The 17346-nt window shown below is 34.8% G+C and overlaps 3 protein-coding genes across 4 annotated transcripts; all 3 read left to right on the plus strand.

Annotated features, from left to right (window-relative positions):
• The first annotated feature begins 516 nt into the window (after positions 1–516).
• Positions 517–9880, plus strand: LOC149734058 (uncharacterized). Of its 2 annotated transcripts, XM_089881574.1 has the most exons (7): positions 517–692; positions 1594–1653; positions 1874–2368; positions 2573–2775; positions 3290–3480; positions 3879–4117; positions 4577–5659. In XM_089881574.1, exons 1-5 carry the CDS (start codon positions 572–574, stop codon positions 3422–3424), a joined length of 1014 nt encoding a protein of 337 aa, XP_089737700.1. In that variant the 5' UTR covers positions 517–571; the 3' UTR covers positions 3425–3480; positions 3879–4117; positions 4577–5659. The 2 variants fall into 2 exon arrangements, with proteins under 2 accessions (XP_089737700.1, XP_089737701.1); XM_089881575.1 differs by lacking the exons at positions 517–692; positions 1594–1653; positions 1874–2368; positions 2573–2775; positions 3290–3480 and adding exons at positions 6282–6417; positions 6810–6929; positions 7960–8181; positions 8592–9880 and having other exon boundaries at positions 4577–6083.
• Positions 3728–4772, plus strand: LOC149734059 (uncharacterized). The gene is made up of 3 exons (XM_089881267.1): positions 3728–3754; positions 3879–4117; positions 4577–4772. Exons 1-3 carry the CDS (start codon positions 3728–3730, stop codon positions 4770–4772), a joined length of 462 nt encoding a protein of 153 aa, XP_089737393.1.
• A 441-nt stretch (positions 9881–10321) lies between the features above and the next one.
• Positions 10322–17346, plus strand: LOC149734060 (xylulose kinase-like). Its single transcript, XM_089881611.1, has 13 exons — positions 10322–10585; positions 11038–11128; positions 11334–11476; positions 11927–12075; positions 12443–12575; positions 13050–13150; positions 13480–13570; positions 14017–14124; positions 14412–14542; positions 14834–14949; positions 15552–15668; positions 16434–16631; positions 16987–17346. Exons 1-13 carry the CDS (start codon positions 10547–10549, stop codon positions 17121–17123), a joined length of 1554 nt encoding a protein of 517 aa, XP_089737737.1. The 5' UTR covers positions 10322–10546; the 3' UTR covers positions 17124–17346.

Raw genomic sequence — 17346 nt, forward strand, 5'->3', positions numbered from 1 at the left:
ACGCGGCGTTGATTAAAAACGCCGATTGCAAGAACAGCAAGCAGTTTCTTGTTGTTTTGAGTTCACTAGTGTAAGGTCGTTGTTTGGTGAGGAAGTTGTTTCATATGAATAGTATAGTTGGTCAGGATGTTACCAGGTTTTGTAATGTGTACGACGTAATCAATTTTAGCTTGCAGTTTGTAGATAATGTATAAAATGATTTTATTACCTAGCTTCACTGATATGGTCATACTTTATATTGGTTTTTAGTAACTGCGAATACAGATTGATTAAAATTGAAAATACTAGACGTGTGTAATGTATATAGTACTGTGGGGGAAGATGGGACACTTTTATAGCTAATAATATTCAAATATTCTGATCGTGTTTTAAACAATTACCAACGGTTCATGGGAGTCGAGAGGATACGGTTTTATAATATTTTGAAAGTTCTTTGTTTACTACAAACGGGGACGAGAAAATAGAATTAAAAAGTGTCCCATCTTTCCCCACCCTACTATATGTAGTTGGTCTTCGTAATAAAATTAAGAGCAAAAACTTGCAATTACAGACATAGCCTGCTTTATTAGATATGAACAACTTATGCAAGACACCTGTCGTCTTACTGCATGAAAACGAAGCGAAGCAGCAGACGCACGTTGATGGTTATGCTGCAAAGCGCAGAGACGAATTCTACCTACAACATTTAAAAGGTATAGTTGGGTGGGGGGAGGATAGTGCGCTTGTTTACTCAACAGGTTGTATTGTCTTTCTAGTGTAGCCCACGTGTAGCGTTTATGGGGTGGAGCGGTGTATGCGAGTAGAACGCCATGTAGTAACATCGGGTAAGATGGGATACTGTTTGCACCTAAATTTCATGTTTCCTGATCCTGTTTTGAACAATTACCAACGTTCTAGGTCTAGAGTTGTAAGAACACGGGTGTATATTTATTTCTGTGAATATTCTTTGCTTATTACTACCATTTGGGAAGGTAAAAAAAAAGGAAAAGGCGTCCCATCTTACCCCACTCCGCCCTACCCTACTATACAGTATAAACTGCATGTAAAGTGCATTGTTATTTGGTGTAAATAAACCTAGCGTTGGCCCTATATGCTATTGATGCTTTTCGTAATGTAGCTTCGTGACGTTTTAAGCATGTTAATAGGGGTTTCACGTTGTCGCATATGTTTTTCGTTTAAACATGGGTAACAAATGGAAAGAGTTCGCGAGCGTGTCCAACTGTGTATATGAGATGTACACGCATGTTATCGGTTAGGTTCGGCTATCGGGTTGGTTGCAGTGGGGCATAGTAGGTACCACCAACGAAGTTACTAACGTAAGCGAACACCTGGTGTGTAAAACAGAACACAAATGTTTTACCTTTGACTCGCTACAGGAAAAAAGGTAGGTTACATACATTCAATTGAACCAAACAGTTGAAGTTGCGTTCTCTTTTAAATGGTAAAGAACGTGGAAACCAGGGTTGACCGAAGCTCCGCGACATGTCCCATGATCACCCAAGCGTCCCAATCCGCACACATCGGCCTATATAGTTGCAAACAGTTTTGGTGTACCAGTTTTTCGATTGGTGAACTAGATTGTCTCTGTCACAGGTACCGTTTGTTCATTGGAAGCACCATCGCATAAATCGACAAAATGTGGAACACGATTACGTAAGTTTGTTTTGGCATGGCTCCTAATCTAAAAATTGAATTGATTTAAGATTTTTTAGCTTCCTAATTATTACAAACATGTAAATGTTAGAAACCTAAAGTCTTGTATTTTTTTTTTTTTTAAGCAAAGTTGGCTTGATGTTCTGCATAAAATATTAGATTTATTTAATTTAGACTGCAAGGGATATTGGGATTTTATCTGAAATATTTTAAACCACAGGCAATATAGGTGGATCCAATCCAGACTTCACTGTGGGTGGATTTAACTATGACAAAAACAACAACAACTGCAGCGATGGATTGCTTCAAGGCAATATATGCAAACAAAATGGAAGTTCAAAAACCAAGAAAACTTCTTCTGGATCCTCAAAAAGACGACGAAGTAATGGAAGAAAAGTCGCCATAGCTGCACCATCCTCTATTAGATCTTCTGCGAGCAAATTAGGAAGATGTGGTTTTGGTTCAACCAAGCGCAGTAGTGGAGATTCAAAGATTCAGAATTTGGCCAAGAGGTTTAGAAGCAGTGAGTACTTGGCAAGATCCCCCAATCTTTCTGAAAAGCCAGGATTTCAGAATGATTATCTTGGAATGAGCGAGACATGCGTCATGTATGATGATTATGTTGTCATAGAGAAAAGCTCCGAAAAGTCCTATGTTCATTATTATGAAAAGTGGTCGAACGAATCAGATAAAAGTTCTCCAAATGCAAGCTTAGGTGAGAACATTTTATGAATTGCTTTGTGCAACAAGTACAATACATACACTAAAAAATTCCCCATAAAATAACCAGCTACAAAATGACATACGTGGTAACTAGATGTGTAAAACAAAACACTTATGCTATAACAACTGCCATTACCCCGTCACTCAATTTATAAGTTTTATCGACATTTCGGTAATGATGCTTTCGTCGCTATAGCAACACCTGATAGCACACTGTACTGCTACGAGGAGGCCGCATTTGATGATAAATCGGTCACTGGTTGTGAGTTTAGTGATATTGGTCTTGCCATCTTTGCCGTGACATCTCTGGATAAGCTGGACATCCGCGATGTCTATTGGCAGATGAAAGCAAAAGAATATTACTCTCATCCTAGCACATCTCTTTGTGAACAAAAAATCGTAAGTAGAAATTTTAACAAAAACAGTAAAAAAAATTTTTTCCAATTAAAAAAAAAAAAAAAAAATTTGGAAGGAAGTGAGTGAGTTTTTTTGTGATGGTGCAATTTATATAAAGGGTCTTTTGCGCACCGCATGCAGTGACTTCATGCACCTCAGACCTGCTACAAGTTTCTAAGTATGCAGTTTGTATGTTATTATTTTTTTTTCGGTATGGCTAACAGTATGGAACAGCCGGTTAGTGACCACTAAGTTAGAGTAATTGTCTTTAAATATCTTTTCACAATGACATGTATTGTGCGGTGCCTGAAAAAATTATTCACCTACAAAGTAACATGCTTGGTAACTTGTAAGCTTGCACAAAGTGTATGAACATCCCTGTTATAACGACTGACGTCTTCCAGACAAACAAGGGTAAAGTAAGTTACATTCGTTCACATATTACAGAGACTGGGTTCAAGTCAGTAACCGCTATTGTTCAAACCTTAAAAACAGGTTAATTTGATATTTATCCCAGATAACCCAGCGCTGTCGATTCATCTTGGTGGAATGGTTAGTGATGGTAACTCACCATTACAAGATACAAGGTGAAACATTACATCTTGCTGTAATATTCTTGATCGATATTTGGAGAGAGAATTCGTCACAATAAGAAAGAAATATCTTCAGTTGATTGGAATCACTAGCTTGCTTATTGCTGCTAAACAGGTGTGTGGAAGTTTTGTTGATAAATTTCACCACAGTAATATAAAGTTGCCTTTGTAATTGCTGTGGTCTTTTATCTGGTACTGTGGTAAAAGTAGGTCATTGGTTAGCCTTCATGATCTATCAACACTGAATTTCTTGCACTGATTCTTGTAGCTCGATAGAGTTTTCGGATAAAGATAGAGTTTTCGGGTAAAATCTATCTATTCTATTTGTGTTAGTACTTATATAGCATTTATTTTGCATCATGATGTATATATTCTTATTCACCATTCAAGTTAATTGAATAAGTATTACCAAAAAAATGTGATTCGAATATTAGATGGTGCTTCAAAAGCTTTTATTTTGTACCGTTTTTCATAAGATCCGTTGAAAACTTGAAACCTGTTGTATCTTTTCAGCTTGAAGTTGAAATTCCACCAGTTTCTGCCTGCTTGGGTCTTTGTAGAAACCTCTACACTCGCCCACAACTGCTATCATTGGAGCGTGTTCTGTTGATCACAATAGGATTTGATTTAAACGTTCCATCATCACACTTGTTCTATGACACCATTATCAGCATCCATTATGATGTTTACGTGCAGAAATGTCATGTTGTGTTGGTGAAAGATGAACCAGCAGATGTACAAGAATATTTTATGTAAGTAACTTGACCTAGTATGTTTTAAAAGGTATTGTCACAGTTTTAAAGCTGAAACCATTACTATATGTACTAATGTGCTTATAATTACCCTTTTTCTTGGATTGGTTAATGCATTTTGCACAGTAGTTTCATGCAGCACTTATCTGTAGCCCAAAGGTTAGGTTGAGTTGGGGCCTAACATGGTCACTTTGTGGCGTATGTCTTCTAGAGTAAGACACAACAAATGCACCAACTTAGTTTCCTTTCAGGTGGCCAAATTGTAGCCATGTTTTACTCAATTTTACAAAATTATAGGTCTAACTTAATTTTTTTAAATCTTTTTTATGTTTTCTATGATTCTGTTTACATATAACACATTAACAATGTGACAGATACTCTTTGTTCATTGGAAGTACTGTCACTATTACGTAGAAAAAATATAAATATGTATATAAAGTATATACCTTTTTATTTCAGTGCTTTGCTTTGTCTTGGTCGAAGTTTTCTTGAGAAGGGTCTCACCAACTACCAGTTTGTGCAGTTTCCTCCTTCTGTTGCTGCAAGAGCTGCCTTTCGTCTTTCTACTTCAATTCTAGATGAACCTGCATCTTCTGTTGGGTTAAAAGTCTTCCAAGATTACTCCTGGCCAAAATATGATTCCAGCATCTTTTAATGCTGGTTCCTGGGATGGAGTAACCATCACGGAGGAAGAGCTGTTGGAATATGAAGAGGAGAATGTCTCTCTTGTCTCCACTCCATTAGATCCTTGTATGATGAAGCTGAGCTGAAGAGTTTCAGTAGATCAACAGCTGCGTTTGTTCCCAAGTATCTCTACTGAGGTATGGTGTAAAAATAGCTTAGCAAATTGATGGATTATTTGGAATGTGTTTACCAAGATTGTAAATATCATGTTGGACAATTTGTGTTTTCTGTGTTTGATTACTTATCTGCCTTGTTACCGTTGTAGAAATTTAGTTACCGTTGTAGAAAGGTAAAATTTAATTCACTAAAAAAATTGTCAGTTAGGTTCAAGTTTTCTTTGTTGCTTATTGTTCTCTTACTTTCCTTATTATTCTTGTTGTTTGTTTGCACTTTATCGTCACAATTCCTTCTTTCTTTTAACTCGGACGGTGTCGAGTTTACCTATCCGATTGTGACTTCAGTTTGGACAATTTACTTCTTTTCCAACTCTATATCCCGGTTAATTACCCTTGACCCCATGTTTTATTAAAATAAATCAAGTACAGGTGCAGTAAATAACACTAACACCATTATTACCCATTATACACATGGGCGTATACAGCGAATATTTCAAAGTTTGGAGGGAATATTTTAGTGTCATACAGTTTTGCTGCAATAGAAAACTCAAAATTAATGATCTTTGAATGTTGTATCTAGTAATGCTTTAGTTGCAAATTGTGTAGCGTGATTTGTTTGATATTTCTTCCGGTGCTGCCATGACCATTTTCTGCAGTGTTGCCTATGCTGTGAGTTGGCTGTTTGTTTCTTTGTGTTGTTTGTTGTTATTTCTTCCATATCTAAATAAAGCAGAACAAGCAACCATGTTGTATTTGTTTAACCTTTTTTCTACTCAGTTTACCCAAATGGTTTCTTCACCAAAGTGTGCTTTACCACACTAGTCTGTCTCTCTACTGTCGGCAAAACCATTTGCAAATAGAAACTTTATGAACTTCAACCTGTTGTTTGAGACATGCGATTATAAAGTCCAATAGGTCTGCCCTTTTTCTCTTGCGCAAACATTTTGCTGTCAGTTATATTTAGTTTGATTTATGGTTACTCTGCTGTGGATCAAACGCTACTTCTTATGAAAGTGTGTGGGTAAGAGACGGTATTAAAAAGCCATAAATTGGTATCTTGTGTTGGCTGGTAAACAAACCTGAAGAGCAAAACTGTCAGCTGAAATGGCTTGTCACCGCTCAGAAGAAAAATGAACCACTAATCAAACTACGGAGCTTCAGTTTAGGTTCGTACGTTTGATAAATTTTATTTTAAAAAGGTCAGTTTGGGAAATTATTAATAAAATTCGATATTTTGCTGTTTATTTTAAAGGAGAACAGATTGTGTGTGTACATAGTTTTGGAGGTAATGGTATTGGGGTGTTTGGATAACCAGTATCCCTACATTGTGTAACCAAACATATGTGAAACATTTTATCTTACAGGAGCAGCTGACCACATCAGTTTTGTTCAGTAACTGCGAAGACGAAAATGGAGAATAGGAAAATAAGTTCAGAATTGCGACCACAGTCTGCTCATCCAAGAAGAATAGGAGTAACTGATGCACCAAATATTACTTCTGTGAGTAGAAGATTTTGTGTGCATGTCACTGTAATGTTGTTACTGTTTTACAGTGGTGGAAATAGCTTAATTAATACCACCTTTTTTTATATACCTATACATTGGTGTTGAACACCTGTTTTATTATTTATGAATATATAATCTTTCGGCTACAGATGTAGAAGTGGCCTCACATTGGTTTTAAAATATTTGTTTCATATGCTACATACGTGGTAACTTGTAAGCCGACATGAGGTGTATGAAAGAACATCCCTGTCTTAATGGCTCATTGCCCCAATATGTCAGGATAAATAAGTTACATTCATTAATTTGAGCACATTGGCTGTCATTTTTTATTACCAGGGTTTAAAACATTGCTGTTTTTTTTTATTTATTGTGATTGATTCCTACAGAATGAGGGCCACAGGAAAGTAAGCACTGGTAGAAATGGACGAAGAAAAAGTTTAACATTTGAAGAATGGAGTCTTGCTGTTGAGGAGAGAGACAAACAGAAAAGGAGGCAAATGTTTGATGTGAGTAATTGTATTATACGATTCCCATCTTATACTTTTCGGTTTAAAAGCTAAAATCATCTTCAGTTATGTTGAAAGATACCAGAAAAAACATGTTTTATGCATTTATATAATTGTCAATTATCACCAAACTGTCCAAATTTCAAATGTTTGCAATTATATGTCCAAAAAGTAGATGTCAAATTTTGGTTTTGCATGTTTTGTGGTCTGTAACTTCAAAATTTTCATGTTTATTTTGTATATCTCATATAATATAGGAAAAGGTAAAAAAACTATAAATTAACACTGAAAGAATTGCCTGCAGTTTGGAAGTCTGTTGCCCACAGTCTGTTCTAACTATAACAGACTCTCTGGCGACCTATTTATTTTATAGCTTTTTGTGTAGCGCAACTGTATAAATATGGCACCTATATTAAACTAGCATAGGTAGACCCAATGTTTTGCATTGGTTTAAAGTCCAGGATAAATAAAAGAAGTTTTTTTTCTATTTTTAGTGTGCCATGAGTGATGAGTCTATCTTTAGGAATTTTGTTTTCAACATTTCTGTTCTAAAATAGAAGTTGTAGTCGGTTTCATTTCAAAATATTGACTTTAGGTTTTACAAGTGTTTGTTAAGTGGTATAAGGTTCAAGATAGTTACTACTGTTTGAAATCTAAATTTTATTCAGTATGGATGTTTTTGCCCCAATATGATACAGATATAGTGCTGTTTATTTTAAGGTCTCATATTTAAGTGAAAATGATATATTTAAACATTACCCAGTTTTCTTTAATAAACTCACATACATATTTAGTTACCACATTATATTTAGTACCGCAAACCAGTGTGTTGAAGCAGCTATGCTCTTTACATGTGGTGCAAGTAGTCAACATATATCATAGTTTTGTTTGTTGCTCATATTTGCTGTTGTGGCATAAGAACATTCATTTAAACTCGCATGGCCCCAATAAAACAACTGTTGCTGCCACAAATGTTTGCTTGTTTGTTCAATAAGCTTTTGAGGGCTGATTAATCTGTTTACTGTCTTAGGTCCGCAACAAGGAGAAAGGAAGTCGTAAAAATAGTTTGACATTTGATGAGTGGAATCAACTTGTGGAAGAGAAGCAAAAACAGGAGCAAAGGAAAAGGGCAGAAATTGAGAGAATAAACAAAGAAAAGAAGGCAGCTCTTGAGGAGCAAAAGTTTGGAAGAAAGATAAGTTTTGAGCAATGGATGGATCAGAAATCAAATCAAAAAGAGTCAAAAATTGGGGTCAGTGTTTTCTTTTTGTGGTTTTTAAACTAGTGTAGACAATTCCTCTTAACTGATACCCTTATTTAAAAACTAACCCTAAAAGTTGGCTGTCATTTGGTATGGCCGGAGGTTTTAAAAAACGTTTCTCTTTCAGTTTAATTTAACTTGTTTTATTTTCATGCTTAAATTAATTTGTTTAAGACAAAGTCTCTAAATTCAGACTGCATGGGCTGTTAATTTGTGCTAATTCTTTAGGTTGCGTTGTATAAAGATTTTCTAATTAGAATAAAGAAGTTTGACGGTGTTGCTCTTTTTGCAATTTATTTGTATAGAACCGACGTATTTTACGTTTGTTATAATAGCTACCTGGCAGCAACGGGTTGTTCATTAATTACAATAATTAGAATTGTGCAATCTAAATCTTGTAGGCGAGCCAAGGCAGGCGCTCCAGTATTGCTGGGGTTAATGAAAAAGAGTTTGAAAAACGGGATAAAGAAGAAATTGAAAAAGCTTTTCAAAAATGGCTTTTGAAAAAAGAAGAAGAAAAGCTTTCAGACGAGGAACATAAACTTTGGCTGGCGCTTCACCCGCCGAAGAAAACTGCAACAAAAAAGAATTCAAGTCACGGGCCTCCGTCAACTTTGGTTAGAAAGTTAAGCAAAGACTCGTCCAATCCACAAGTTCGACGAAGCTCTGCCCCAAGTCGGCCTTACCAAGGAAAAGCGACATTGCGCAATAAACCTAACTTACATTATATATATAGTAGCCTACTGTGGGATAGGATGGTTACTGTTCACACCTGAAATTCCATATTTCTTAATCGTGTTGTTGACATTTTACAATGTTTTTTTTTGAGTCGTGAGGGTGCGGTTATACAATTCTTTGAATGTTCTTTGTTAACTACCAATAGAACGATAAAAGAGAATAAATACATCGACCATTTTAACCCGACCTACTACAGGTATAGTACTGTGGGGTAATATGGGACACATGTAGCACATGTTATCCAAAAATCCTGATTGTGTTTTAAACAATTAACAGCAGTCTATGGTAGTCGTGAGAATACAGTTTTACAAAAATTGAAATGTTTTTTGCTTACTACCAAACGAATACAAATATGTAATGCGAATGTGTCGTATCCCCCCACCCTACTATACATATATATTGTACGAACATTTTATTTTATCAAAAACCATATACTTACCATATTAATTCGATGTAATATTGATGGTCAATATCTGAAACGGTAGATTGATTAACCATATTTTTATCGAATTTTCTGCTGATTTTATTAATAAATTAAAATGTGTATGGCTTAGCTATGGGCCAAATAAAACTGCTATATAGTGCTGTGGGTTGAGATGGGACGCCATTAGCACATTATATTCAAATGTCCTGATCGTGTTTTAAACAATTAATAACGGTATATGGGAGTCGTGAGGATAAGGCTTTATAATTCTTTGAATGTTCTTTGTTTGCCAACAAATGTGATGGGAAAATAGAATGAAAAGGTGTCCTATCTTCCCCCACCCTACTATACTTGTACGTTGTTGAGTACATTTGACGATCTATCAATTTTTGTTTTTAAAATTGTATTCTCGCATAGAGTTTACTGTGGATTGGAAGCGATACCATAAATTCCACAGCCTCTTCGTCTAATAAGCAAATACCACGTGTGTTGTGCAAAATCGTTCATAAAACCATAACACAGATATAACTTTTATTTTATGGGATAAAATATAGAAGGTTATTATTTAAAAGAATCTGAAGCAGAAAATTAACAGCAAAAAAAACAGTCGTTAAAACACGATATAGTAGGGTGGCGAAGATGGGACACCGCTTATTCCAATTTCTCGATCAATTTGGTAGTAAACAAAGAACGTCCTCCGCCCTACTATACTAAAGGTAATTGAGTAAAAGTGTCGAATGAAGGCGTGATTGCTAAACCCAGGGGGCAATGTAAATTATACTTTGTAGTTTCACAGATTATGCTACGTGTAGTTTCACAGAGGGTTTTTAGATGATAACGTGTTTTGTGTTTGTTTTGCTTGTCATATATAGTAAACGTGTAAAACGAAATAAAAAGCGTACAAAAAACTCCTTGTTTACTACAAAGTTGGGCAACACAATGGTCCATCTTACCCGGACCTACTAGATACTACCTGATCCATGTCTTGTCTAAGTTTTGTCACGTTTTTTTCCCCATGTTTTGTCCAAGTTCTGTCTTTGTTATGCTTTGTTCGTCGATTTTTGTCTACGGTTTTTTGTCATTGTTTTGTCATAGAGGGCGCCATGCGGGTAGTTCTTTAAAGGGAAATTCCCACAATCAATTTCACCCAATCTGACTTTAATATCTAATTCAGGAATTCTATGAGTTTTAACAATGTCGACGTACTTGGGCCTCGATTTTAGCACACAGCAGGTAAACTAAATTTATTACAAATTTAATTAAGTTCTTAAACTTTTTTCTGGTATTAGTGGAGAATTCGTTACGTTACAAATTAGCCAATACGTGGGGTCTAAGTTTAGGTTTAATTGTTATTAACTATACCCACTAAAACTAAAATATACCTTTTTCTATGGTATGTGAAAATGCATCATATCTATATCCTATTATAAAACAGCTGTAGTTTTGCTGTATAGTCGGCAAGTCCTACTTCTGTCTCTTCGTTGCTTTAACATATTTTTTTCTATTATAGATACAGGTCATATTTATTTTACATAGCAAGAGATGAGCTCAAACAACAGGCTTACATTTGAAATAAAGCTTTTAATAAAACCCAATATAATCTTTATTATTGCAATTAAAGGAATAAATAAAAAAAAATATTATCATAATGTAACATAAAATAACAATATTTATCTTTTCGTCAGTTGAAAATCCTTGCCACGAATAATGATCTGGAAGTTTTAACAGAAGTATTCGTACAGTTTGATACTGATCTTAAGGAATACAAGACCAAAGGTGACAAAATTTGTTATCATTTATATGCAAAAAGTAATAAATTTGCAACAAAAATGACAGTGATTAAAATTAGTTATAAATAAAAAATATGTGTTACTTGATGTCCAAACATATTGGTCAGAAAAATCCTTACCGAAAGAGTCAAAATACAAGTATAATATGCCTGGCACCAACAGTATACTCTAACCCTCTATGTTGTCATTAGGAGGTGTTCATATCCATGAAGATCAACTAACGGTAACAGCACCAACAGAAATGTGGGTAAAAGCACTTGATCTAGTGCTTGAGAAACTACAGAAGCAAGACTTTGATTTTTCCACTGTTGCCGCAATATCTGGTACTGGACAGGTAGAACCAACTTTTATCATATTTGGGTTTACTATCTGATAACCAAAGGTAGTGGGTGCGAAGCTGAGCACTGCTACTATTGTTGACATGTCTGTCTCTGCGTTGCTATGGTTTCTCATGTTTTTTTAAAATTTATGTATAATATGGTGGGGGGAAGATGGGACACCTTTTTGTTCAAAGAACAATCAAAGATATATAAAACTTAATCTTTACGACTCCCATTTAAAACACGGTCAGGATCTTTGAATAATATGTGCTCGAAAAAGTGTCCCGTCTTCCCCACCCTACTATATAGAAACAAAACACCAATTTGTTTTCGTTAACTTTAAGTATGCATTATATGTATTATTCTATTGCTAATGGTCAACAATAGGGCACCCATATTTTAATAAGGTAATTAATCACACAAAGTTATATAAGAGATACAATGAAATACCAATATCATACCAGCAACATGGCAGTGTGTATTGGAAAAATGGGTCAAGCAAGACATTGGAGAACTTGGACAACTCCCAAAGCCTTCACGAACAACTTAAAGATTGTTTTTCTTTAAAAAATTCCCCTATCTGGATGGATTCGAGCACAACAGCAGAGTGCAAGTATTACATTTTTAGTTGTATATATTTATTTTGATAAAGGAGCGGGCTAAAGATGTTTTTGTGGTGGCCTGTTTTAACATTTTAAACATATATAGAAAACCTGGAAAATTGTTCACAGAGTTGATCAGTAATCAATATCTTTAATGCAGGGGTGGCAGAGATAGTTAAACCCTATCTTATTAGTTGTATTGTTTACTGATTAATACCATGTAGAAAATTGCAGGGTTCTTCTATTACCCTAGGTTTGGCACCTGTGACATTTGAAACAATTGTGGTAAACAAATTTATAAATATTAAACTGCCCAAGTCAAATTCTGTCATGCTCTTTTCCTATGATAATGGATTCACGTGAAAAGGTTCATCACAGGCATTTAGAGGATACAGTGGGTGGTGCACAAGCATTATCCGACATCTCGGGATCACGTGCATATGAACGTTTCACGGGAAACCAAATTCGGAAAGTTTTTGTGAACCAGAAGCAAGATTATGATAATACGGAGGTAGGAGGGTGGCTCTCACTGCATTAAATATGTGTGGTAATTAAATATGGTGGTCACAAATGGGTTGTCAAAATTGTCAGCCATACAGAAAAAAATAATCACCTACAAAGTTACATACATTGTAAATTTTAAGCTGGCAGGAGGTGTATGAAACAAAACACAAGTGTTATAACGTTTTCCAGTCATGCAAGGTTAAAGCAAGTTACATAGACATTCAGATTTAATGAAACTGTTTAAAAAGTAAAAACTACATTTTTGAAATAAAATAAAGCTGTGCCTAACAATAGCAGGTGCAGTGTGGATTCAAGGTTACAGGTTCTCTTATACGACTGTAATATAAAACCTAGGTCAATGATTAATAAGGTAATAAGCAGTTTCTTTTGTCTGAGTTCTTTAGTTTTTTTCCATTCTTTTATTTTATTATTTCATCAAAACGCTTCATTCTGCTCATATTTGGTTATATTTAATTCACAGAGGATATCGCTCGTCAGCAGTTTTGCTGCGTCATTATTACTCGGCAAATACGCACCAATAGATCATAGTGATGGATCTGGGATGAACCTTCTTGATATTCGGTTGGTAAATTTTACCTTGAATCAAACACTAAATGATGTTTTATTGTAAAAATATGCACCTCAGTCTCTATATATGCAGCTTGACAATGGACACAGGATTTAAGTGAAGGCCCCTTTATTCGGAGATAATTACTGCCATAAAATCCAACTGTTTTTGTTAAAAAAAGTGTTATAAAATATGTGGGGTTTTTGCTAGAAAAACTTTAGATAGAAATTCACCCACACCTTTTGTGGGTATTATGTTATACTATTGATCCAAAATCCAGTTTCTCTTGGCAGGCCTGAACCGGGTATAAAGTACTCAGACAACTTACCAAAACCAATTTTAGACAAAAGAAATGGAGTCAACAATGTCTAGATGCATGCGGGGAGGATTTAGCTTCAAAACTTGGATCTCCTGTGCCATCTGCAACTAACTTGGTGAGCTAGCTGTTTCTAATCATTACCAGTATCATGGGTATTAATGTTTAACTGGTATTATTTTGATTTTTACAAATTTTAATTATTATGAATGAACAGATCTTATTTTTAATCATGCGGCCGAAAAAGGACAGTCATTATAACATGGTTGCTATGTTTTGTATACACCTGGTGCCCGTTTAGAAGATACTGAGTATGTTACTTTGTGGGTAATTGTATGTCCCACAATTTTGACAACCCATAAGGGACAACTTAGTTGGAGAAATTGCCCTTGCTGTGTCTTGCCCTAGGATATAATGGTAGCAGGGACGAGCCTTAAACCTGTACCTTCTTAGAGACAGTCCTGCTAATCTTTGTGCCATAACCTCATAACACAAGGATAAATAAGTTTTCTTCATATATTTCAACAAAATTATAAATTCAGTTGTTGTTATTTTTATTTCTAGGGCTCTATATCTTCTTACTTCGTGAAGAAATACGGTTTCAAACCTGATTGCCAAATAGTTGCTTTTACTGGTGATAACCCTGCTTCTCTTGCTGGGTGTAGACTCCAGGTAAGCACTGCATCTGTAGTGCTGAAATCATTTCTGTTACCCATTAATTTGAGAAACTGAGACAACATTGTAATATTTTTATTTATTTTTTTAAATATATTACAAAAAGCAGTCGCTTGCTGTAACTATTTTGCATGGCATAACAATATACTAAAATTTGTGTTCTGAAATTTTTTAATCAAAAACAACCCTTTTTCATCTTGATAAATGTACATTAGGATTATGTTTTTTTTTGTTTTTATTAGTAGTACAATGATTTTACATGATTATCAGAAAGTTTTTCTTAGAGAGGTGATGTAGTAGTGAGTCTGGGAACTTCTGACACACTTCTGTTGTGGCTTGATGAGCCTCTACCCTCCTTGGAAGGCCATATATTTATCAACCCAATAGATGACGATGCATACATGGCACTGTTGTGGTAAAACTGATCATTTTTAACATTTCCATTTTTAAAACTGCTTATTTAGATTTTGATTTTCCTTTTTAACGACACTGGTGTGTTAAATAATTTAAAAAATTTAAAAAACAATCACCCACAAAATTAAATATATGGTAACTCATAAGCAGGCAAGAAGTGTATGAAATAAAACATTTGTGTTATAACAATTGTCAATTCACTGGCTCTAGAGGATAAATTAATAGTAACTGTATTTTTTACCTTTTTATTTAGCTTCAAAATTTACAAATTTTGTCTTCTTTTAAAACCTAGCTTCAAAAATGGGTCGTTAACAAGAGAGCGATTTCGAGATCAATTTAGTTCGGGTTCCTGGGAGAAATTTTCCGATCAACTCCGTACCACACCTGCTGGCAATGATGGGAACCTGGGTGAGTTGTTTTAGAGTAAGGGGGAGACATTTTGAAATAATAAAATATTATTAATAGCTTTATTTGTCTCTTCGATTACGATAGCAAGGATTTAGAAATATTTTTAATGAAAAGACAGGATATAGCAACAAAGTAGTGTTGTTAAAACACGCTTACAGTTAAAAACAAATTTAGTTGGAAAAAAATAAGGGTAGTCGCTACACCAAAAAAAAGTCATTTATGTTTAAATATTTTAAGTTACTCTTTTAATAGAAACAAAAGTGAGTGTGAACTACTTACAAAGACAGAACCCGTACAAAATAAACTTCAGTTTTATGTAGCTCTTTAGTTAGTTTAATAGTATTAACATTCCTATGACTCTCTAGTTATGTAGCAGATATTAGGAAAAAATAAAGTTACAGACCGACATGATATATCAACAAAATGACGGTTGTTAAAACACAATTACTGTTTATTTGTATGGTTGAAAAAAGTATAAGTAAACTGTGGTTTATATTCAAGGTTCCTTGATGTGCCTCACATAGGAGATAATCTATATAGAATAGAATTTCTTTGGCAAAATTATTATCAAATACCAAACGCAATGTTGCATTTTATTTCAGGCATTTTCTTTGATGTTATGGAAATTACACCAGCAATTGAAGGCCAGTATAGATTTGACTTCAATGATAGGATGGTAGGTAGTTTTTATACTTGCTGTAAAATATGGAAAAATATTCATAGATACTTTTATAGAAATGATATAATCAAGTGACAGACATTAAAATAATAAAAACATACTTACCCACAAAGTTATGTATGTGGTAACTTGTAAGTAGGCACGAGGTGTATGAAACATAACGGTGCTACAACCCCTTTATTATGAACACTAGGTTGATTCAATGTGTGTTAAGTGTATTGTCTATGAGCGTATACGCCTATTAACATCGATATCTTTTGGTTACTATGTGTAAGCGCCTATTCACCCAGCCTGAGTTGTGGCCCTAAAGTTACATTATTCATATCACGAATAAAAATTTAATCACGCATTTAAATTAAGCAGGCACGAAGTATATTAAACAGAACATTGAATTCCCCTATACAAATGTTCTGCTACTTCTGATGTTCTGTTTCATACACCTCGCGCCAGCCTAGAAGTTACCACGTATGTAATTTTGTGGACTGTTTTATTACTGTATGGCTGACAATTTTAACAACGCATTAGTGACAACTGGGTTTGGGCAGTTGCCGTTGTCCTGCTCACAGGGGGCACATACGCTTACAACGGTAGCACCGATGAGCGTTGAACCCATAACCTCTGGGTTGAATGCTGTCATGCTTACCACTGTGTCACAACCCTGACTACTTAATGGTAAATAATTTAAAAACATTAAAAAAAAGTTAATGTTTTTTTACTAGAGAATCCTTAAAAAAACTATTTTAACTTTAACGTTTTTTACTGGACTATCCAAAAAAGACTATTTTAACTTTAATATTTTTTTTACTGGAGGGTCCTAAAAAAAACTATTTTAACTTTAACGTTTTTTACTGGACGATCCCATACACTACTATTTTTGTAATTTTTAATATGTTTAAACCAGCCAACTCTTTACAGGTTTTATCTGATGTATTCCAGTCACCCGTATACACACTCGACACTTTGAACTCAGCATGTCTTGGTTGTGCTTACAGAGCAAAACATGGTAACTACATTTCTTTGTTGTTTTTTTGCATCCTGATTTACTGTAATGTATAGCCCTATTTATTGTTACATTTGGGGCCATTGCAAAGTGGTTAGCGTGCCCACCTCTAGTTCAAAGTTAACAGGCTTGGCGAAAGTTGACGCTGCTGTATTTGTTCTTGGGCAAGGGATTTAACAGACATTGTCCCAACCCAGTGGTCCAATTTGTGTTGTAGCACCCTGGGTGTCGAGGTAATGGTTCAACTTAGGTCCTATGCCGTACCATACTGTGAGACCTCACCCAGATAATAAACAAAAATTCACTTCCACAATATATATACCTTTTCCTGTACACTAAACACATACTGCTCCCACAGGTATCAGTGGAAACGATTCATTTTCAGAAGTGTTTCGTAGCCCTGCAAATTATAAACTTGCAGCCAGACCCAAGAATGTAGAATATGATGTGGACAGATATGGAAGGGTGGAAAACTCTTTGTTTAATATTGTTTAATAATTAAATGTATTAATGCCTTCAGGAAAATTAGTTTGATTTAATTTTTATATGACATTAATTTGCCTTTTCAGTGTATGTTTAATTATTTTTTTTGTTTATGAAGCAAAAATATTAAATAAGTTTTTGGTTTGAAATGTAATTTTGAATTTCGTGCAATCTATTATTGCAAATGTAATTAGTGTTATTTCTAATCGTGCAATAAAAACGGCGTTGGAAAGTA

The sequence above is a fragment of the Ciona robusta genome, chromosome 7, assembly GCF_009617815.1.
Source record: "Ciona robusta chromosome 7, ASM961781v2".
NCBI lineage: Eukaryota > Metazoa > Chordata > Ascidiacea > Phlebobranchia > Cionidae > Ciona > Ciona robusta.

What these genes read in the sequence shown, in the direction of transcription:
- LOC149734058 (XM_089881574.1), top strand. Translation starts at nt 572, where the DNA reads ATGAACAACTTATGCAAGACACCTGTCGTCTTACTGCATGAAAACGAA. An exon ending in CTACCTACAACATTTAAAAG is followed by an intron (nt 693 to 1,593) that starts GTATAGTTGGGT and finishes TCTCTGTCACAG; the next exon opens with GTACCGTTTGTTCATTGGAA. An exon ending in AAAATGTGGAACACGATTAC is followed by an intron (nt 1,654 to 1,873) that starts GTAAGTTTGTTT and finishes TTTAAACCACAG; the next exon opens with GCAATATAGGTGGATCCAAT.
- LOC149734060 (XM_089881611.1), top strand. Translation starts at nt 10,547, where the DNA reads ATGTCGACGTACTTGGGCCTCGATTTTAGCACACAGCAG. An exon ending in GCATACATGGCACTGTTGTG is followed by an intron (nt 14,543 to 14,833) that starts GTAAAACTGATC and finishes TTTAAAACCTAG; the next exon opens with CTTCAAAAATGGGTCGTTAA. An exon ending in TGCTTACAGAGCAAAACATG is followed by an intron (nt 16,632 to 16,986) that starts GTAACTACATTT and finishes CTGCTCCCACAG; the next exon opens with GTATCAGTGGAAACGATTCA.
- LOC149734059 (XM_089881267.1), top strand. Translation starts at nt 3,728, where the DNA reads ATGTATATATTCTTATTCACCATTCAA. An exon ending in TATTCTTATTCACCATTCAA is followed by an intron (nt 3,755 to 3,878) that starts GTTAATTGAATA and finishes GTATCTTTTCAG; the next exon opens with CTTGAAGTTGAAATTCCACC. An exon ending in GATGTACAAGAATATTTTAT is followed by an intron (nt 4,118 to 4,576) that starts GTAAGTAACTTG and finishes TTTTTATTTCAG; the next exon opens with TGCTTTGCTTTGTCTTGGTC.